The sequence below is a fragment of the Epargyreus clarus genome, unplaced genomic scaffold (genome assembly GCF_041222505.1).
Source record: "Epargyreus clarus isolate Ecla_fem2 unplaced genomic scaffold, WU_Ecla_fem_2.2 ptg000017l, whole genome shotgun sequence".
Classification (NCBI taxonomy): Eukaryota; Metazoa; Arthropoda; class Insecta; order Lepidoptera; family Hesperiidae; genus Epargyreus; species Epargyreus clarus.
In genome coordinates this window covers 10,092,138-10,116,558 of record NW_027332225.1, presented here as the reverse complement: position 1 = coordinate 10,116,558, position 24,421 = coordinate 10,092,138, and the positions used below count along the sequence as shown (strand labels likewise).

The 24,421-nt window shown below is 34.4% G+C and overlaps 1 protein-coding gene across 3 annotated transcripts in view; it reads left to right on the top strand.

Annotated features, from left to right (window-relative positions):
- The window catches only part of LOC140749050 (synaptic vesicle glycoprotein 2B), a 57,689-nt gene that overhangs the window by 28,892 nt on the left and 4,376 nt on the right, over window positions 1-24,421 (top strand). For all 3 annotated transcript variants that reach the window (XM_073082066.1, XM_073082064.1, XM_073082065.1), the window contains exons 2-7: window positions 12,832-12,959; window positions 15,196-15,255; window positions 17,342-17,437; window positions 19,099-19,232; window positions 23,196-23,386; window positions 24,001-24,149. In XM_073082066.1, coding sequence (XP_072938167.1) covers window positions 12,923-12,959; window positions 15,196-15,255; window positions 17,342-17,437; window positions 19,099-19,232; window positions 23,196-23,386; window positions 24,001-24,149 — 667 coding nt within the window. In that variant the 5' untranslated portion in view covers window positions 12,832-12,922. The remainder of the gene's footprint in view (window positions 1-12,831; window positions 12,960-15,195; window positions 15,256-17,341; window positions 17,438-19,098; window positions 19,233-23,195; window positions 23,387-24,000; window positions 24,150-24,421) is intronic.

The window sequence follows — 24,421 nt, the reverse complement described above, 5'->3', positions numbered from 1 at the left end:
TTTTTTTTTTTTTTTTTTTTTTTTTTTTTTTTTTTTTTTTTTTTTTTATGTTTGTTCGGCGATTTTTTCGCGATGCCGCGACCGATCGATATGATTCATACACCATTATATGCGGCTAGTTTCACAGGGGGTCCCATTTCGAGGAAATTTGAAAATTTCCGCCAGTTTTCCCGGAAAATTGGAAAAACCCGATTTCATATAAACTTGAATAAGTCGAGTATTTCTTAACCAATTTTAATTTTCTTTTTTTCATATGAAAGAGAGTTTCGTCGCGGTACTTTCCTTCCTTAACATTAGTATGCTCTGATGATTAGAATTTAAGTTATGGGGTGGAACTCATCATCACTACCCCTGCTTTTTACATATTTTATGACAACTTACCTTCTGCCCACTCAATTCTCATGAAACTTAAAATGAACATTGAGTATCTAGGTTAACATGATATGATGGAAAATTTGACCTTCAACTCTTCAACCCTGGTAATGCAGAAGTGCCTCCTGCCTCAACCATACAAGTTAGGCATTTGGAACTTATGGATATTTAATAAAATCGATAAGTTGAGATATATGATGGAAAATTTGACCTTCTACTCTTCAACTCTAATAATGCAGAGGTGCCTCCTGCCTCAACCATACAAGTTAGCCATTTGATGCTTATGAATATTCAATAAGGTTGATAGGTAGAGATATATGATGGAAAATTTGACCTTCTACTCTTCAACTCTGATAATGCAGAAGTGCCTCCTGCCTCAATCATACAAGTTAGGCATTTGGAGCTTACGAATATATGATGAGGTCTTTGAGTAGAGACGTATAATGGAAGATATGACCTTCAATTCTTCAATCCTGATGATGCAGACGTGCCTCCCATGTAAAGTATATAGAATATACATTTGTTGTAATGAAGTTGCTAGACAGAGACATATGATGAAAAATTTGACCTTCAACTCCTTTTTCTTTTCTTAACTATTGAATTAATGTAAATTGGACCAGTTCACTCATATTGGACACGCTGTTTACGCTGTTATCAAACTAAATATATTGAGCGCCGACTTCAGAAATATGTACTAAACCAACATTTATTTCAATTATTTTTTACTTTGTAGTGACATAGAAGTCGGTTTTATTTTTTTGTTAAATTTTTTTTTAGCATCAGCGATTACCGTTTTGGCGATTGTATTGGTGCATCATGCTGCATCATGTTTCCGCGACTTACTGCGTGCAGTCGCGGCATCGAATACGCGCGTTTTAGCGATTGTACTTTACTTTTCGCGTTTAGTTGCTGCATTGAGCATCCAAAAGTAATACGACCGGCCTTTGAAATAATTCACATGTGAGCAGGAATTCTAATTAATTTGGGGTAAATAGTTACAGAACATGCTCAATTCATAGGATTATTTAATCCATATTTAGATATGTTCTCAAAAACATATATACGGTCGAATTGAGAAACCTCCTCCTTTTTAAACCGACTTCAAAAAGGAGGTGGTTATCAATTCGGCCGGTATCTTTTTTTTTTTTTGAAGTATGTTAGTGCACGAAAACACGAAACACCGGTCTTTATAATTATTTAATCCATTTGAAGGTAATGAGTGAAACCATATATTAAAATTGAGGTCAATTGAAATGGAAACAAAACCCCTCAAATTTATCAATGTAAGTACCTCAATGTTTTAAATATCGATAATAACTACAAAACGCTATAATTTCAAGAAAGTAGGTACATTACCGTAAGTGGAACTCGATACGTGTATGTAATGAGACGTTTAGTTTTAAATATAGAATGCATAAAATGTAGAGTAAGTTAATTTTTACGTAATAGGTAGGTACGTCATTTTCAGGGTTACATACCTACCCAAATAAAACTAAGCCTTCGCTGTCTGTCCAAGTGTCACAGGGCTCTATTTTCGAACCGTAATCTTATATATAAAATTCTCGTGTCACAATGTTAGTTACCGTTCTCCTCCGAAACGGCTTTACCGATTTTCACCAAATTTGATATGCATACTCGGTAGGTATGAGAATCGGCTACTATCTATTTTTCATTCCCCTAAGTGATAAAGGTTGTTCACCCTTAACATTTTTTATTTATATGGCAACACAACGTTTGCCGGGTCAGCTAGTATTATATATTTTTTTATAAAGTGGGTATGACAGTAAGGACTAAGTTGGAACGTCTCTTCAAACCGGAACACGCTAGCGCTTCAAAACGGCTGTTAGATAGAAATAGGTATGGCGGGGGGTCCTGCATTCAAAATACAAAGGTTCTACCACCGGAGTCAATGAACGACATTGTCAACTTACTATGAAAACATGTCATAAAAATATGTGACATGGATTCCGTTAAACTACAGTATTAAATCTCGGATGACATACACGTTGGTAGGTGAATTGGTTCAACGACTCACTCCTACGCGTTACGTTACTTGCACTGACCATAGATTAGTAAAGATTACTCACTCTTAACAAGAAAATGTACCCAGTTTTGAGGATTGAAATAGTTGCGTAAAAAAGTTTTGCCACGTCTCCGTGCTAAAATGTCCCTAAAATATTTGAAATAATTATTTATTTATTATGTAAATTACGCAGTATTAGTTATTTATTCGTAAATTGTCTGTAAAAATGTTTTTATTTGTCAAGAATTCAAAAAAATAACTTACTAATAAGCCGTTTGTGGTTTCATTCAATTTCAAGGCGGCGAAGTATCTTTACTAATCTATGGCACTGACGAATAATAAAATAACTTCACTATATTTCTAAATAAGGACGTATATCTATTGTTAACGGCCTTTGTAGGTGTTTGTATTTGTTTCCATACATTTTTATAAAGTTGAAGTGCAAACAGGCCACCTGATGGTGAGTAGTTACTACAGCCATGTGTAAATGTGACCAATTCGATGTAGAACATGGGTTGAAGGTACACTTATACTTAACTAAAGTTAGACGATATAGAGGCACTGCAATAGGCGATCTATGAAAAGATCTTCCATTATTAGCACTTGTGGTAAACAGCTTGTTAATATTTTTACGACGTATCACTTTAAACCAGAATACAGCAGCGTTTAACACTGCAGAAGGCGGAAGTAGGTGTGGCGGTGGTGGCGAGAGTCGAACCAGAGAGCGTTCTACCTTCCAACCTTTTTTAGTAAATATTGCGATTACAGTTATTTAGTACCATGTCATTCAAACGTAGTAAATGTAACATAACAGCTTTGTTGAAACAAACACTTGATTGCAATCAAGCGGTTAAGTTATCTCGTTTAAATCTGGGTGTAATATATACGCAACTATTCGTTAGTTAATTATAAATCGCATGATACAATGCCAAGGACTCGACAGCTTTGAAACAGCCACATACCGGCTTAGTTAATAGTGCAATCAAATTAATATGCCTCACTAGTGTGAGTGTTGTAGCGATCTTGTTTATATCTTAGTCAGCTTCTAACTTATGAATTCAAATTTATACTTCTATATAATATTACGTTTAAAAAATAAATGTAGTGTTACGAATAAATTGTTTGGAATACCTGTATAACTAACGTAAATATTATTTACTCGCTCAATCAGCAATTAGAAGATTTGGTTCTACATTATAGAGTAGGTACGAGTATATGTAGGTAAATTGTTTGCGTAATAGGGTATATTACACGATAGGTAAATAGGGTACATTACGACAAGCATTTTTAAATGTTTTTTTGTAGATTTTCAAATCTTCTGGAACAATTTCCCCCTTAAATCTATGTAGATTCGATCATAAGAAATATATATCTTGGCCTTATTGCCTATAATAACTCGAGAAAATATTTGCCTTCACAAAGCCACAGCGCCTAATCACACTTGACCGCTGATTCAAAATTAAGAAACAGAACATACTTATTAATATACTTATAGAAAAAATATTAGTTCTCAAGTACATACTTAGGATTCCTAAATGTTGTCTTTCATCGTTAAAGTCAGCGCTAATACGTACATAACTTCCAAAGGTCACAAGTGCTTGATTTAGATTTAAGCCAAGTTTTGAAATTGGCAGAACGAAATTTTAATTAAATTAACGATATCACTACTTCTGGGGTACCTAGGCAAAGAGGCGAGTCAGTTGCATTTATTCTCGCCTGCTAGGTACATTTTAATAAACGTAGTGTCAATACATTTGAAGGAAGTAATTAATCCGTAATTATCGCACAGCTTTGTAGCGAGAATAAATAAATGATTGCGGATAAAATGGGAGAATAAAATACGAATTCATATCTCGCTATGCGGCTACTAAGGTAACTAAATAAATGTACAATGTATCTCAAACCAGTGACATTTTGAAGGTGGTAGAACCCTTTGTGGTTCGACTCCGGCGACACCACCGCCACACCTATTTCTACCTAGTAACAGCAGTGTTAGGCGCTGCTGTATTCCGGTTTGAAGGGTGTGGTAAGGGAGACAGACTTTTCCGAGGCGTTCCAGCTTAGTCCGGCGCATCTGTGGCCGACCTCAGGTAGGAATATCTAATCCTACCCGGGGTTGATTACAGATGTCCATGAGCGGCAGTAGCCACTTACCATCAGGTGGACTGCATGCTCGTCTGATACTCCTATATTATTATAAAAAAAAATACATTTATGCTGACATGCGAGATAAATCGCGTCGCCGTAGCAAATAGTATAACTACACCTGCTCGCAACAACTTCAGAGCGGACTAGCAGTTTGGCGCGGACTATGCATTGCAATAAATGTCGTTACGGTATATTTAATGTAAATAATGATTGCGTACTTAACTGACATATTGCGTTTTAATGTGAATAAATTCATTAAAATTAAACATGAATTCATACCGTACAATACAGCTAGTGTAGTAAAAAGACGTAGGCAGTCTCAAACCAGTTCATTTATACTATTATTCTAGGTACGAGTACATTTTAATAAATGTAGTGACGATATATTTGAAGGAAGTAATTACTGCGTAATTATAGAGTGATATAGCAATAGTGTGAATAAATAAATGAATTACAGATCTTTTATTGTAGAAAAAACTATGAATAGCCAAGTTGTAATTTATTTTAGGCTTATATAAGTCTAAAATAAATTACCTAAGTACCTAATTGATATTTCTATTTGTTAATATTCATCTGTTTATGACATCGCGATTTGATTTCGGTCCTACCTTTCTATCTTATATGAACAGTATACAGTTGCATTACATTTTGATTTCTGGTTACATTAGCTTTACCAATCTGAATTAGCATAATATTGATAAGAATCTCCAGTGAGGCATTTCCATGAAATTCCCTTCAAAAATGCAATTGTGTAAAATTTTTTACCGTAGTTATTTACATTAAAAATCCGATTTAAGGGGGGAATACATAAACACCCTTATAAATAAGTTTCGGAAAATATAGTTAAATTGAAATGAAAGAATGATCTCAATTTGAATCTCAATAAAAATTGATGTTGCAATATTCCTTATTTCCCTTTATTGTGGTGATAAGGAGGTGAAACATATAATTACACCTACTTTTATGTTATGGTGCTCAACCGGATGTAAAGTGAGTATGATAAATAGGTTTCCTACAAAAATTATCGTTGTCATCTTAAAACGTGTGTTATGTATTATGGGTAATTTCGCAAGTACATTCAACCTTCAAGGAAATTGTGAAATCATCTTAGTAAACATTAAGAATATAATCACGACCAACCTGATTAGTTTTTTTGCCTAATTGCTTGATTCAACTATTTTTAAGAGACTGTTATATATTTGTGTCCAATTGGAGTGCCGCAAATTATTTTTAAAATTCAATAAACATACTTTGTTTTGGGGAATAGTAATACAGTAATTGGTGGTAATAATATTGGGGACGATGAGTGTATGAGTATATTTTACTCGTAAAATTAAAAGCAATACTTCATAAGGTAAATAAAATATCGTGAGTTATTTATGTTAGATACTTACTTTTTATAAATTTATGGCAGTTGCAAAAGTTATATTTGGCATTATACATTTAATTTACTATTTCCCTTTGAATTATACCATGTTTTTCTTTCTTCAACTGCAATACTTTTTATACCAATGCTAAGCTAAAGGCGTATCAACCTGTTTTAACAAAAAAATAACAACAGATTCAAACAAACAAAAACAACTTGCATTCGTAACGCAACGTGAAAGAACCGCCCGTGCCAGTTTCATTCATTCGTAGCTCCACGACGCTTGCGAACCAGATAGGCCCGGTATGGAACGGAGCCGCCGGCGTCGCAATGACGGCTGTTTCCCGCCCATTGTTACCGCTTCATTCAGCCAGCTCTTCCGAACACTGTACTACTCAAGTACTACTTTTATATTAAATCGAATTAATGAAAGGCTTTTGTTATATTTATAGGTTTACAGATATTCCACTGCCTAATAATAATAAATAGGTATTTTTTATATAAAAAATGCTGTAATAATATCAGCTAGGCTGTTTGTATTATTATCATGCTAATTTGTAAAAAAAGGAAGAAAACTAAATCTATTATCTATGTAATATGAATAAAAGATGAAAATGAACACTAAATACAACTTTCCTTTTTGGCGTTTTTCTTGATTTCTAATTTTATTGCACTTCATTTTTTATTACATTTGAACTCATGTTTTCATGGTTGCAGGCAAAATAACTATATTAATTTATTTAATTAGTATTGTATATAAAATATATTTGGTCGAGTTTATTATAGACGTGTATCAACATTGACGTGTATAAGCATAGATTAGTAAAGATACTTCGCCGCCTTGAATTGAATGAAGCCACAAACGGCTTATTAGTAAGTTCTTTTTTTGAATTCTTGACAAATAAAAACATTTTTAGAGAAAATTTACGAATAAATACTGCGTAATTTACATAATAAATAAATAATTATTTCAAATATTTTAGGGACATTTTGACGGAGACGTAGCAAAACTTTTTTACGCAACTGTTTCAATTCTCAAAATTGGTTACATTTTTTTGTTAGGAGTGAGTAATCTTTACTAATCTATGTGTATAAGCATCAAATACTTGCTTAAGTATAAAATAAACAAATGAAAACAGTGGCTCCAGCATGTGTCATTGGTGTGCTCGAAAAGGTCGGTAATGATGGCTACAGTACTCGCTACGAAGGATAATAAACTATACCAGAACAATGATTATTATCACATTAAACCAGAGGTTCTCAAATTGTTTTAAAATTCACTTTTTAAATTAATTACTTTCTAGCGTCCGCTTTTTACGTTATAAAGGAATAAATTGAGAAAAAAAAACTATTTTTTACAATAATTAATCATTGCCGGATATTTGAAAAACACAGTCGAAAAAAGTTAGGACAAAAATATCCTTATAATTTTCAGGCATCACCTTACCTATCGTTCTTAAATTACCTCAACAGAGGGTGGGCATTTTCTTTGGGATCCCCTCCGTAACGACCGCAGGGGGCGTTATCGCCCACTTTGAGATGCATTGCGTTAAACCATTATTGCTGTTTTTACTCACTGTTACTGTAATTACTGGGTGATTTACCTCTTTTAATCTACAATCTTTATTTTGTAAACCGTATGTTCTTTTAGTTTTAATTATTTTATTGCTACCATAAAGTTTTTCGGGAGGAACATAATTTGCATAACGTTGATGTGTGCGTACAGACCCTATGTGTCAGATACTCAACACCTGCACACACACTTGTGTAATTTTACCTTTAAGTATTTTTGTAATGTTCAGATAATTAGGTACACAAAGTAAACTCTACAAGAAAATAACACAACAAATTACTATAAATGCTATACTTACATTTAGTAAATCTAAACTGCATTCGAATTCCATTGTTCTGCGTTTTATTTACACAAATAAAATAAAATGGAATGTTTTTCTCTGATTTCAAATGAAATGCGATTTTCTAAGCTAATTATTTACTAATATAGGTATTTATTGAATCACGTCACAGAAATACTTGTCAAATCAAATCAAATAAAGAATATATACAAAGTAGATTCTTAAAAGAACGTCAATATAATACTTTCCAAGGTGTTTCGTTAAGGAGAAAGACAATGGTAAACTTAACCTAATGGAACATGTGGAGCCGGAGCTACCTCAGACCACACCGTTCTATCTGTCAAATAATCGCTTAGTTTATAGTGCACTATTTTACATAGCGCTTGTTTAAGTTAAATTTAAACAGGGCTATATTTACCTAATGCTTGATGGCATTGTTTACCAACCAACCCTGGGTGAATGTAGATTTCCATTTACCTGTCGAAACTTATTATAAGATGTATGACGGGATAGCAATAAACGTATGATGTAATTATATCGATACAATCCTGTACTCTTCGTATAAGTTTTTACGTTTGCTCGAAAACGTCCAACGTTTACGAATTCGCTCAAACAGCGCCCCCGTGGATCGTATCGGAACAAAAACTCCGCAGTATATTTTTGAAAAACGGAACTATAAAGCAATCAAAATTAAATAAAAGATGTGAAAATAAATGCATTCTATTTATATTTGTAAATGAAATGTCGTTACAATTGACTATTCAGTTTTTTAAAACTCATAATGCGAAACTTTTGTTCTACTTGTTTTCTAGTAAACGTAAAAAGAGTAGAGTAAATCTAATCAGTACCCTTAGTATTAGACTAAGGGTACTAATTAGATTGTGTCGGTATACATACATTATAATTGGTCAATCGTTTATTCGGTCAACTGTCAAAAGAGCGTACGTTCATTTGAGGAAGCATTAATTGGTGGCAGCACAATTTCAAATGCAAGACTGTTGGAGTCTAGATCGAAGTAAAGTCTCCATTTATTTTTAACCCATAGATTATGGTTCTAATAATAAAAAATATGAAGAAGATAAATATAGATAAGTAATTGTGATGATTTATAAAATTTATTCCTATAATGTTTAACGCATTTTTGACTTTTCTGTCCTTATTTCACATAATATGTGTTTCCTATAGACAGATACTTTTATTAGTAGAAGCTACCATTCATTAGCTATCATTGTTTTTTTGATATCATCAAGCATGAGTCTAAATTAAGACAGGGAATCCCGCTGACGGGCTATTAGTACAAAAACATTAATGTTGTACCTTAATATAATTGATTGATGTTGTTTATTTTATTATAATACACGTAATTACATCTTAAGTCTTTAGTGCGGTTAGGAGAAATAAATAATATATTTTTAAAATAAATTGTTGTCCCGGAAGAACGTAGATTTGGTTTTCGTCATTAAATTTCGCACTTCCTTCACGGTATGTAGGTAATTTGCATTTTTGCACGGGGTAATCATGTGCGGAAGATATGAATTGCTCTAACCTTTGGTTTTTCCGTCATTTACCCTATTTTGAAGCATGTAAATTTAGATGGATAAATATAGGACTGATATAGGAAACAACAGTGAATGGGAAACCTAGATCAGGGTAAAAAGTTTTACTATAATATTTTGGTGCAAATAGGATGATTTCCATACGCAAACTTCAGTTAACTGAAGTTTGCGTATGGAACGGCACGTTATGTCCACACGCGCGACAAGAAAACATACAGAATTTTTAATTTGTTTGCGAAAATACATAATACAAAATTCAATATAAATACATTTATATAATTAAATATGGGAATTGACATTATGCCTTCAACTTCTATTACCTACTTAAGGTTAACGCATTTACATTTAGGTGATAAAAATCTACGTGGAAAATGTTGTCCTCTAACATCTACGGGTGAATTTTGGAAATGACAGAAACTATATTAATGGGATTTTAATTGTTTTATTTTGAATCTGAAAAATGGTACACAAAAATGATATACAATTAAACCCAATTGTTGCTGTTTTTACAGTTGCAACATTTGTTAACATTCTTGTAATTACATACCTTTGTCTAATCAATAACAATTGTCGTGTTAATCTATTTATTTACAAAGTAAGAGAATTTCATCGTTAATATTAATAATTCATGATTTTAATTACAATGTTGTTCGGTTAATGTCATTGCCATGGCTAAGTGGATCATTTTTCTTGATACTTTATGAGACAGATTATCGTGATAATCCTTATCATTATAATAATTGAATTTAACAGGAAAGAAGACATAATAACTTAATTAAGAAAATATCCGCGTAAATGTTGATAAACAAGTAATATAACATTGTTAGTTACTCGGATAGTCAGTCAAATAAATAATCAGGGGTTTAAATTTAACCCGTTTCTAGCGTGATGTAGTTCTACGTTTCGAAGCTACCATTCAATTCAAAATATATAAATACTGGAAATCCATATTATATAAACAACGTTTGAATTTCCATACTCAAAAGATAAATTCGGGACCCTATTACTAAGCCTCTACTGTCTTTCCGTCGTCAAAGACACATTTAATTAGATCCTTTAAATCCATAGATTAGTAAAGATACTTCGCCGCCTTGAAATTGAATGAAGCCACAAACGGCTTATTAGTAAGTTCTTTTTCTGATTTCTTGACAAATAAAAACATTTTTAGAGAAAATTTACGAATAAATAACTAATACTGCGTAATTTACATAATAAATAAATAATTATTTCAAATATTTTAGTAACATTTTAGCACGGAGTACTAATCTATGTTTAAATCACATAATTTTACAAACGTCTAGCTCTAGCTGTTATGATTAAAAATACAAAAAAGAAATTAATTTTGGTGGTCATGGATTAGTAAAGATTACTCACGCCTAACAAGAAAATGTACCCAGTTTTGAGAATTGAAATAGTTGCGTAAAAAAGTTTTGCCACGTCTCCATGCTAAAATATCCCTAAAATATTTGAAATAATTATTTATTTATTACGTAAATTACGTAATTATTACGTAAATTAGTTATTTATTCGTAAATTTCTCTAAAAATGATTTTATTTGTCAAGGATTCAAAAATAGTACATTACAATACGAGGACGAAAAATTTTTTTCTGACAAGTGTGAGTTTGCAGGCCGAGCCGCAGGCGAGGACTGCAATCACACGAGTCAGAAAAACATTTTTCGTCCGCGTGTTGTATAAAATTTTATATTACGGGGTCGGAAATGGGGGTTTTGCGCACGCGAAGCGTGCGTAAAACGTCAATTTACGCACGCCGTGATATAAAAGAACTTACTAAAGTAAGCCATTTGTGGCTTCATTCAATTTCAAGGCGGCGAAGTATCTTTACTAATCTATGTTGGTGGTGTGGAACTCTCCTCGACTCACACTTGACCAATTATTAAAAACTGGATATACAGAGCAAACAAGATAAATGATTATAAAAGTTTATATTAATCCGCATACAAGGGATGTTTTGCAAGTTGGCCAGGCACGCGGATCTGTTTTACGAGCGGCGCTCACGTAATAATTTTCAATGTTAACGTCATAAAACGCTATTGAAGTTTTAAATTTGGAACAATTTGCCAAGATAAAGCGCGAATGGCTGTTTTTTTCTTTTGTGCTACGTTATTTATGCCCTTGACTTTGTGAAAATGTGATATGGAGGCATAGTTTAGAAAAGATACTTCGCCGCCTTGAAGTTGAATGAAGCCACAAACGGCTTATTAGTAAGTTATGTTTTTGAATTGAACTTGTTTTTTATTTTTTAATTGAATTTGTTTTTTTTGAACAAATAAAAACATTTTTAGAGAAAATTTACGAATAAATAACTAATACTGCGTAATTTACATAATAAATAAATAATTATTTCAAATATTTTAGGGACATTTTGGCACAGAGTCGTGGAAAAACTTTTTTACGCAACTATTTCAATTGTCAAAACTGGGTACATTTTCTTGTTAGGAGTGAGTAATCTGTACTTATCTATGTATGGAGGTGGAAATCATCATTATCCTTAACTGAACTGACTAAAACTGAACTGAACTGAAATTAGGCTTTTTTTGTCATGGCTTCGGATATATTTTTATTTCGGATCTATTTTTATTTCCGATAAGTTCAGTTACGGTTACGGAGCTCCTTGTCATCTCGGATATAAAGTGAAATTTTGTTACGTAACGCTATTAAGAAAATTTTCTACAGTTCTAATCAACCTATTTTAAACGAGCGTAACCTATTAGGTAGGTATGTAAGCTTTTAATAATTCTGCGGTTTACTCTTTTTACGTACTTATATTTAAACTAGCTGACCCGGCAAACTTTGTACCGCCTCAAAATCTATTTATCAAATATATTTCATATAAAATATAGCCTATGTTACTCATGGATAATGTAGCTTTCGAATGGTGAAAGAATTTTTAAAATCGGTCCAGTAGTTTTTGAGCCTATTCATTACAATCAAACAAACAAACAAAGTTTTCCTCTTTATAATATTAAGTATAGATAAGTTATGACGGTTTAAAATAAGTTATTAAAATAACACGGGCAACTAAAATCCCTATAAAGTCAGTCCCCTCAAGACATTATGTCATTACCAAATATATTATTTACTTATGTCCACCCCAACACAAGAGAAATAATTACTTAATTTTAAATATATATATGTGTGTAACTCGGCATGTGCACATACACTTTAACGTTCGTGTGTGTCATATTTACCACAGATAGTATAAAAACATCAGTGCCGGTAAAAATAAATACTGGCGACTTTATTTTTTCTATCTAGAAGTATGAGCCCAATATAAGATTCATATAATAAAAGTCGGTAAGCAATAATAAATAAATTGTCGCTTATAATTTAGTTTAATATAAATATAACACGCATTATTTAAAAAATACGATTTTCCTTTTATGATTCTACCAATCTCTATAGTAGGAAACATATCACACAAAAAAACTATTTTTAAAGTGTATTTTATTTACGCCTGCTATTTTTAAAATGTTATTTACAATTGTTACAGACGAGCCAATCGCCGTTGGAAGCGAACCCCGGAGCAGTAAAGTCGTGCTAGTCCAAGCCCGCGAGCATACACCGCCGCCTGCCCGCATAGGATGGTAGAAACTGACCCTGGGCCCAAGAAACCTCACAGTTAGTATTCATTACTTAGCACTTACAAATAAGAATACCTCACTTTCTATTACTATTTAACACTTCGCACTAATCTTTATTTACATATATCATTTAATTTAATATTACATAATTTTGCAATGACTAGAATTTCCTTCCATTACACTCATTCTTAGTAGAAACTATAACTATTTTATGGCAGTTTTCTTTCTATTACAATATTATGTATAGTACATTTAAAGTCAAATAAGGACCTTTTTCCTGTCACGCGGTTTAGTGACTGCGTGCGGATCCGAATCTCGTAATACTTTTCTTGTCATGAATGCATGCAAGCGAAGAAAGTGCAGCGATATAGTTCACGCGTGGGATACGCGTGTGGGCGTAGACCTGCGTGACAAAAAAGGGGCCATAATATTATTTTTATTCAAAAATATATTTTTTATGTACCTTTTTATACTTCGAATTATTTGTCGTATAAATAGGAATGTCGAAATATCAGACACTTTTTGAACAAGTACCTAGTGACCTCACCTTGCTACTGTTGATATATTGTATCTCGTAGATTCAAAGTCACGCCATATTGTCACTGTTGTGCGATTACTGAGAATTACGAGTATACTTTATACTAATTTTATTAGAATTATACTTAGTGTTTGTATGTATATCTAATTATGTTGCGGTTTTAAATAATGAGTTCTTACTTTAAGAAGTAAACGTTAAAAGGAAATTTTGTGGTTAATCTGACGAGCACAGCTTAGTCCATACATACATAGTATTATAGGTAGGTATAGTCCGCGCCACACTGCTAGTCCACACTGAAGTTGTTACGAGCAGGTGTTGTCCTGCAATTTGCTATGGCGTCGCGATTCATTTCTATATTCAGAGCGGACTAGCAGTTTTACGCGGACTACACCTACATGTCCTTGTAACTGTGGTCTAAGATTCAAATCCCAGACACATAATTTAATTTTAGAAAGTTTTAATGAATTTACGTTTTTTAATGGTGGTGGAAATGTATAGGAAATGATCCTTTCACATTATCCCCAAGTACTAACTACATGCACTAAAAAAGAGTAACGCAGCTGCTAAATACTAGTTGAATGACGTGACACTCCTCAAACAATGTGACGGCACGTGTTACAACATATTTCACACCTAGTCAATATGAATAAGATCTAAGATCATCTCATATGCATTCTTTTAACCAAGGAATAAGGCATATAAATAATCATGTTTATATCTTACCAAATAAATATCTTAAAGATAAACACGTTTTTGAAATATAACATAAACATTTTTGATGCTTTTGACCGGATAAATTATTAGCAGCATAAACTTTGAAATGGTTCCAGATCCGGTTGAAAATGCATTAATACTTTGTTACGACCTTGAAATAAATGGATGATGCCTGTGATCGCCATATAATTTTAGATTCTAATTTGAAAACATACCGCTTATGTTATAAAGAAGATTTTTTTTTTTTTATAATATAAGAGTAGCAGACGAGCATGCAGTCCACCTGATGGTAAGTGGCTACTGCCGCCCATGGACATCTGTAATCAACCCCAGATAGGATTAGATATTCCTACCTGAGGTCAGCCACAGATGCGCCGCTACCCCTGAAGACTAAGCTGGAACGCCTCGGAAAAGTCTGTCTCCCTTACCACACCCTTCAAACCGGAACACAGCAGCGCCTATCACTGCTGTTATTAGGTAGAAATAGGTGCGGCGGTGGTGCCGCCGGAGTCGAACCACAAAGGGTTCTACCACCTTCAAAAATTAATCTTAAAGATAATATCAGTAACAATGGAATTGATACTAATAATTAAACAAAATTTAGATATCACTTACATGGGCGCCGCCAGGATTATTTTTCAGGAGGTGCAGTCATTTTTTGTTGACGGTGACATATTTCAGTGATTGTTCGGTCGTGGCATTTTTTTTTTCTTTTTTGTCCTATACACATTTCAAAAGAAATTTCCGCGGACATATACACATTTCACAGATTGTTTGGTTTTGGCGAGCTGGTATATTTTGCTGATAAATACACTTTTAAGAGATTTCTCCTATGGACTTTCTTTCCGGCCAGGGGGTTTAAGTGCACCCCTCTGCGTCCCCTGCCGGCGTCTATGATCACTTTATATAACAATTATAATCTTCAGTACAATAGATAGCTCCTCTCGACTATGCATTTAGCATAGTAATTAATAAAATGTGTTATCTTATTTCATTTTAATTATATATTTATTTGTTGCAGATTGTGATGTAACAAGTGACCACCGACTGAACGGCCCAGGTTCCAAAACTGCAGAGCTTGGTAAGTTTCTCTAGGACTTACAAAATACTCATTTTTTTAATTTCCATTCAAATTTCATTTATCACCCTTCCCATTCTTAGAAGACTATCAGTAGTAATTTCCGCTTGGCATAGCAATTTCATCATGGCAGTGATAGCCTAGTGGTTAAGAAACTCGGCCTCTCGATCGAGGGGTCCTAAGTTCAAATCCCAGGCACGCACCTCTGATTTTTAAAGTTATGTGCGTATTAGAAATTAATTATCACTTGCTAAACGGTGAAGGAAAACATCATGAGGAAACCTGCATATCTGAGAGATTTATAAAAAAAATATCTCAAAGGTATGTGAAGTCTACCAATACGCATTTGGCCTGCGCGGTGGACTGTGGCCTAATCCCTCTCACTATGGGAGGAGACCCGTGCCCAGCAGTGGGACAGTAATGGGTTGATGATGATAGCAATTTCATCAACGTTAGAAGATGTTTATATACCTTACCAGTAAAAATATATTCAATTAAAGTTTCCCGACATAATTCTACAATTTAATACCCAAGCGACTCTGATTCGGCACCACCACAACCATATGCATAGGACGATAGTCTAGTACGATATAGATTAAACCCTTCTCATTTTGAGATAGGAGTGATAAGATCCCCAGGAGATGCCCAGAGATGCCCAGGAGAAAAATAGTTAATGACTGACAATAAAAGAAACATTAACTCATAGTTATTATGTGCCAATTGATCGATCATTTGACATAATAAGTAAAATAGATAAAAGATCATTTATTTAAAACTAATGGGTTCTGAGTATGACTTACTACATAGTAAATGACATGATGAACATTATAATTCATATAATAAAGTATCTGCATAGAAAATGCGCAGGGAGATATATTACTTAATATGAAAAAATGCAGAAAAAGTGTTCTACCACTTTGGTACCTAAATGCTGACCTTACCACTGCTTTGAGTAAACACTGCCACACCTATTTCTGCCTTATAACAGCAGTGTTAAGCGCTATTGTGTTCTGAGACATACTTTTCCGAGGCGTTCCAGCTTAGTCCTCAGAGGTAGCGGCGCATCTGTGGCCGACCTCAGGTAGGAATATCTTATCCTATCTGGGATTGGTTACAGATGTCCATGGGCGGCAGTAGCCACTTACCATCAGGCGAACTGCATGCTCGTCTGCTACTCCTATATTATAAAACAAATCTCCTGGTTTTTTAAGTTCATTCAATTCATTTAAATAAAATTCATTTGATTTAGTATAGGGTGGCGCAAAATTAATCACCATATTTTGTTTTTAAATAATTTTAATACTCTTATTGTTGATTTCTATTATATGCATAGATATATTATCCTAGTGACGTATTTTGCGCCACCCGTTATATGTGCTGTTCAAAAACAATATATTTCTTATATGTATTCGTGACACAGATTTAACCAATCAAGTTTTAAAAGCAAATATTTTAAAGACCGACTCCAATTTGCCAAGGGTTCCGCCTGTTAGTCCACATGATTCATATTAAATTTATAAAAATAAACCGTATTTACTTGAAAAACCTTGAAATCATTGCGTTAAACTTGCACGACGAGCGAGGGAAATACGGCTATAATATTTTACTAACTGGAAACTTAGTTTTACCTGAAATAATTGTCTGTCTTTAGTGTGCATCTGAACGTTATGTATGTTAACATTTACGAGTAAGCAACTAAGTTTATGCCCGCTACTTTGTTTGTATGGTGACCATAACTGTAGTATTTTATAAATAAGATTGAAGCAAATGAGCATGTAGTCCACATGGTAATACTCGTAAGTGGTACCTGGTATGTTGTAGGTAACTGCCGTCGGGATGCCCGACGGCAGTTACATATATACATAATAAAATAAAGCAAAGTAACGCTCTAGGGCTGTTAGACTTATGACACCGATTTGCGTTTTAGTGATTGCATCAATGAAATCAATGCTGCATCACACTTTGACGCTTTCTGACGCTGTGGCTTTTTTGCGTTCAGTTGCTATGTCGAGGGTCCACAAGTTGCTTCCGAAAACCTTCTAAAGCGTTGGTAGCCAAATGTAATCGATATTTTTTTATTTATTTGCAGGTGTCGTGCCGTCATTGAAGACACCAGTGAAGTACGATCCAGAGAAGGGGTCGAACTCAGAGAAGGCTGATTTCGAAAGGGCAATCGAACTAGCTGGTAAGTAACATTTGGGCAATGTAATGAGAACGTACTTAATTTAATAAAAATAGTGATAGCTTCGTGGTATACTTCGTGGCTTTCGTGACCTTCTACCGTAGCGGTCCAGCTTTGAATGATTTGAATCCCAAGACGCCATCTACTTTAATGTATACGAGTCATGTTTTGTTATGATAATGGCTTAAAGGATTTTCTCTTGCAAAAGATTAAAAAATTTTTCTTCTTATTTAAGATCCCTCAGTGGGATATCAATGTGTTTTTATAACATTAGACATGCAGTCCATCTGATGGTAGGCGGTCACTGCCGCCAGAACTCCACCTTAAGCCAATCATAGATACTTCATCACTCCTGAGGATTAAAATGATTGCGTCAAAACATATTAATTTGTAACTATAACTACTAACAGTGAATTTATCGAATAATATAATATATGTAGTTATGCACCATAGAATCACAAAAACAACGCATCTGAAATTGAAACCAAAGCTGCATACCACGTTTTACGACTACACGTGTTATTAAACATATCACAATGTAATTGAACACCTTGTAAATGTAGTAATAGAGGAAGCCGTAAGCGATTTATGAATGAAAAGTGCTCGCGTTGCACCAAACCTTTGCGACGTAAACAATAGGTTCTGGGAAGACTCGTACGACACGAGGGCTTGGCTTCGTGGCTACTGTTGTGATGTGTCGGCATTCGTGGTAGCGACGACAATGTTTGTTGCGTGTAACTTCCTCTCTTTTTATGGGTTCTTGGAATTTATTTAATATCGATTGAGGAGGTACCGTCGCAACTATTTGCAGCAGGGCCGGATTTAGAGGCCTAGAGGCCTTGGGGCAACAAAAGAGTGGAGGCCCCCTGGCCTCAAATTATTTTCTGAATAAAATGAACAATTTATTCAGTTGAGTTTTTCAATAAATATTTTATTGTGAAACGCAGGTAGATTCTTCTAGTATTCATGTTTGTACAAAGTACTGTAGATAAAGGTAAAACAGGCAAAAAAAAATTCAAAGGAAAAGATATATATATTTTTCAACAATCCAACGTCTCTATTGTGGGGCCCTTCTTTTGTGGAGGCCCCGGGGCTGCCGCCCCGGTTGCCCTCCCTTAAATCCGGCCTTGATTTGCAGCGTGGAAGGGTTCATGCGTTTTTGGAATGGTGTTGATGCCAGCTGATTTGTGTATAAGGCGATCATCTTCGTTCTAGTGGTAACGCATCAGTAATCAGCCTCAGATAGAACTACCGTTCTTTATGGAGTTGGTTACAGATGACTATGGGGGCAGTGGTTATATACCATCAGGTGGACTGCAAGCTCTTTTGCTACTCTCATTTTATAAACATCTATCAAACATCAATGTAGAGCTGTCGTATTCTCATTTGAAAAGTCATATAGGTAGTTACATCCAGTGTTCCGATTTAGTCTTCACAGGGAGAAACGAATGTATGATTAAATCAAATCAAATCAATTTTTTTTAATTCAAAATAGATTCTTTACAGAGCATTTTTTGAATGTCAATACAACCACCACCACTTCACAAGGTGTTTCGTTATGGAGAAGAAGGATTAAGTTAGGCATTTGGTGAAAGTTCCGATAATGCTCCGGTGGCCATTTTTCTTTCTCTATGGAAGGCAATGTAAGTGTGTTTTATTTGCAGGATATGGACGCTTCCACTACATGCTGCTGGCCGTGTGCGGCCTCGTCAGCACCTCGGAGGAGATGGACGTCATCTCGATGTCGTTCATCCTGCCCTCAGCGCAGTGCGACCTAAACCTCACCACCCAAACCAAAGTAAGTATTTTACAGGGTTAACTTGCAGCAATTTATACGTAAGGTCATCTAGTTTCTGATATTTGTCGGCAAAAAGACAGGACCACCTACTTGAAGATTTTTCTTGACTTTGCTAAGGGACAGGGCCCCGCAGTATTAAGCGCTGCTCTGTTTTGGTTTGAAGAACGCATTGAAGCAGATAAATGTATTAACATTTAATAGTTCCTATTAATTAGGATTTATAAAGTTTAGTAGATAACATATAGATATTTTCGTATTAAAAACCCTATCTACGAGATATTTCTTTTCGTGAATGAATATAATCTACGGACCGTAAACGTACTTGTTATTTTTGCAGTGCATTTAAACACTTTGTTTTTCACATACCTACAAGTGCTGCATTATTTTTGTAAAAAAGAAAACACGTCGGAAATTGTAATACATCAAACAGACGTCATCGTTTTCGTGCGTAGTTTTCCGAGCTGAATGACTTTTTTAATGAAATCCAGTACTTAAACATCTTGTAAACATATTGTCGATAAACAGAGTAGGTCATTGACATTTTGAACAGTTGGTAGGTACCTATAATATAATGAGAAACCATAACATTTTCGTGAGAAATCACAAGAAGCTGACTGAATGGAGTAGGTATCCTAGAATCGTGTTATTTGTAATTGTACCTTTAGGTTAGTTTAATGAATAGATTAGTTAATTAATTGATTAGTCTAAAACGCTTACGGTTCGTTTGGTACGTAAATATCGCAAACCTTGACGTATAACAAGAAGTAGGTATTTCACTTATTTAGCTTGCCGCGTACGGAAAGTCTAGACGGTTTTTCCCAAAACCTATGTACACAGTGACGTAACGGGTACTGACCACACAATAGTTATGTCCATTATAGTCCGCGCCAAACTGCTAGTCTTATCCGAATATAGAAACGAGTCGCGTCGTAATAGTAAATTGCAGATATTGGCGGGATGAAGACAGCGCGTCATCTTACTGAAGGATTTCAATAATATTTGGTAGTAATTACAAATGTCTACGACAGCGATAACCAGTTATTGTGCGGAAAGCGTGTATTTTTTCATTTCATAGAAAAAACTTGGACGAGCCTTGCGTTCACTTTAATTATGGCTTTCAATTGATTATTATTAACTTAATCTTAGGTCGCATCGAAACACTGGAAATTCGTGCCGCCTATACAGAATATCTGTTGGAAAATAAAGTTCATTTTAAAATATTCCATCATCAAAAAATACAATTGCGACAGTGCCTTAAAAATAAAATACGGCAAGTCTTAAAAACGGTTATCCTGTCCCGCTTGTCGCACTGGCACACATGAATCTCGCTGCAGTCTCTTCGCGACCCATATCCGTTCGTGTGACACGATAGAATGCAAGCGTAAATACGCGCGACAGGAAAAACCTTATTCAAGATCCCTTTCAAATATGTTTAAGAAATTACGCTATACATGTCTTATGCTTAAATATATAGGTACCCATGTCCATCTCTCAATGACGTTATTTATCAATATCTCCAGGAATTTTGCGGTCTACCAAAATCAACATGATGTCATATTTTCACACCGTGCAAATTTAAACCATTGTACGAACCAATGTTCCACGGTGGAAAACACAACGTCTAACCTCATACGCAAATATTTTGTATATTCAAACAATTTAAATTAATCATAGATTTCCCCGCTCAATATACAAAAAAACTTCTTTTTGATTCTCATCATCATCTTGCAAAGAATAAATATTTGATTATGTTAGTTGGATGTTATGTTTAATATCGATGCATAACAAGCTTATGTTGTATTTTTAAATTAAATCCTATTCTAATTTACAAATGTAAGTTAGAATAGGATTTAATTAAGTTACAAATGTAAGTTAGAATGCCTCGTTGTCCCTGTGTAGTAAGTGTCTCCGGAGTGGCTCCATAAAGGGTTTAACTTCCCGTTTATCATGTCTTGAAGTTACATTCATTGGAATATTTTAAGATATTTACTTATATACATATTAAATATGCAAATAAAATACAAACACAACTACATATTTTAATTTTATTTAAGTATGTTTATTTTATATGCCATAAGTACTCAATTAAAGAAGTTTGCAAGCAAACTTAAGTAAGTAAGGTTAGTAATAAAAAGAACATTCTTACTAATTAGAACAAATCAATACAAATTAACGACATGGTTACATAAATATGTAATTATAATTTACGACTAAAGGTGTACTTACTAAGATAAAGGTATTTACTATGTTTGATCAGATCAATAGGAAAGATAGACAAAGCATCTTCAATAAAATATTAAAACACCAAAATTCCGCGAGAGATACCTATTCTTTCTATTACTCCTATTATATAGGTAGGTATGTAGCGGTCCATTTAATGTGAAATCCTTATAAGTATTCTCGTTGTTGTTATGTTTTTGAAAAATAAATGTAAAAAAAAATACCGTATATGTATTCTTATGTACCTTACACAAGACATCATATTTGATATGATCATGAAAACTTACATGACGCTCAAAGTCACTCACTCGATTAAACCGTATGACTTTGTCTTACATTTTATTGTCTGAGTACTATTAATGCAAATAACTCATAAAACACAGTGTTTCTATAAGAGTATCATTTAGTTAATTACTAAACAATAATCGTTATCACCATCATTAGAGTTATGACAAACGAGTGTTAGGTAATACAAATTATTCATTCGAGTGACAACATAATAATGATTGGATAATATGTTATGACCATATCATCATACTAATATTTTATAATTAGCTTGTTTACGTGCAATGTAAGTAATGGAAACTACTAAAGCGTCTCTTATACTTAATTTTCCGCTATTAAAAACACAAGTCCCGAGAAACGCATTTATAAAGGTAGTATTTTTTGTATAATAGAGATAAAAACGAGCATACAGTTTATCTGATGGTAAATGTCGCAGCCACCTATGGAAATTTATAATCAAGGTTACAATCCTATCTGAGATCGGCCACAGCTGCACCGTTCCCCCTGAGGACTAAGCTGGAACGCCTCAGAAAAATATTTCTCCCTTACCACACCCTTCAAATCAGAACCCAGCAGCGCTTATCAGTAATCAGTTATCACTATCACTATTAATAGGCGGAAATTGATGTGGCGGTGGTGCCATCGGAGTCGAACCACTGAGGGTTCAACCTTCAAAATATGTTGATATTGTCCCATTTTAAGCTAAATAAGCATTGTAGATTTTAGGATATAATATAAATCATAGAATTTTATATAGGTACTGTCATACTATATAATTAACGTAGTAAAAAGCCAAGCCTCGACCAAACCCATCTTTTGCGCGCGAATTCAAGTCGCAAATATTGCGATAGCGTGATTCGCGTGTTTATAATATCCAACTCACCTCATAACTCTAATTAATTATACTATTATTAGTTTTTATTTTGAAACCACGATAGAACTACGAGATTTCGGTTTTGTATATTATAGTCCGTTGGAATGATAAAATATTCGGTCTTAGCTTGCAAAAATCAAAGGATGCCATTTTACTTTTTGGATGTCAAGAGGGGTTAGTGAGAAGCTAAATCCAAGTTTGTAGGACTGCAATTCTTGTCCCTCGACCATCTTGAGTGTAGTACAACCTAGGATTTGACGTCACTCACAGATACGCTGCCTTCCCCTGAGGACGACGTTGAATCGCTTCGGATGACGTATCCGACATTAGGAAGACATACTTTGTTTTCCTTACACCCTTCAAAACAAAACATACCAGCGCGAATTATTAAGGACAGTATTTCTATTTTAGTATTTCCTACTTGTACTGAATTTTTCAGACAACAATATTTACTATACTACTAAGACTACGTTTTTATTAAATATAAGAATGTTATTGCGATGATAAAACAGCAAGTTTTATATACCTACATAAAAAATCTTTTTTTTAAGAAATGTGTAAATTAATTCAAAATTTGTCAACAGGGATGGCTGAACAGTATAATCTTCATCGGGATGATGGTGGGCGCGTACGCGTGGGGCTCGGTGGCGGACTCGCTCGGCCGCAAGCGCGTGCTGATCGCCATCTCGGTGGTCAACGCGCTCGCCATCGTCGCCTCCTCCTTCAGCCAGAACTTCGAGTTGTTCATGTTGTTCCGGTTTATTAATGGTGCCGCGTAAGTATTATTATACACACGTATTCTTCGGAGTTTCTTGTGCCGCTTCTTCTCCATAGCGAAATACCTTCCGAAACGGGGGGGGGGGGGGGGGGCTTTTTTTAGGGTTCCGTACCCAAAGGGTACTAGACTTTATTGTTTTTACATTTATTGCCGTGTAGTATCAGCCTAAGATTGTACTTCACTTACAATATGTACCTGTACAAAGACCTGCTTCTTGTTCAACCTAGTCTGATTTACCTATTTAGATATCTTTAGGTATATAATTTCATGTTTTGAGCCTCTAAATAACACCACATTTATCTGAACGAGAATTGTAACTTGAATTATTGTGTTCAACTCAACAGTTGTATGTATGTCTCAAATCTCAATTTATCTCTATAAATTCCCATTTGGACATAAGTATAAATGCCTCTGAAAGAAGAACTTTTGTTTATTTGTATGGTGGCCCCAGTACATATTCGTGAGATGATTTCTCAGATACAATTCCTCAGTAAATTTCTGTAATGAAATACTATGAAAACGTCGGAGTACTTCTAAGCTACTTGATTTTAGATATTACGCAAAATATTGATTAAGAAGAAGTGAATTACATGAATGTGAATTAATTTTAGCTTGGGTGGATCCGGCCCTGTCATCTGGTCGTACTTCGCGGAGTTCCAGCCGAAGAAGAAGCGTGGTGCGATGTTGAGCTTCATGGCGGCCTTCTGGACGCTCGGCAACCTGTTCGTGGCTGGCCTGGCCTGGGTCATCATTCCTAGTGGTCAGTAGCCTGTTATAATACATGTAATTTGGTGGCAGCTAGGCTATTTCTTCTAAATGCTCTGGAAGATTTTTTTCTCTTGATCCCTTTCGCTTAATGTCTAATAAGTTATGAAGTGAAAAAGTGCTAGTCATTTTGCTATAAAATAATTGTAGAAATAGCGGAAAAGTCTTCGGATTCCGAAAATGTTTGTTGTTGTCGTTTTATAATGTGATAAGTTAGCGATATTGTGAATAAATAAGCCTTATTCAACTTGTTTTCTTTGATCATAC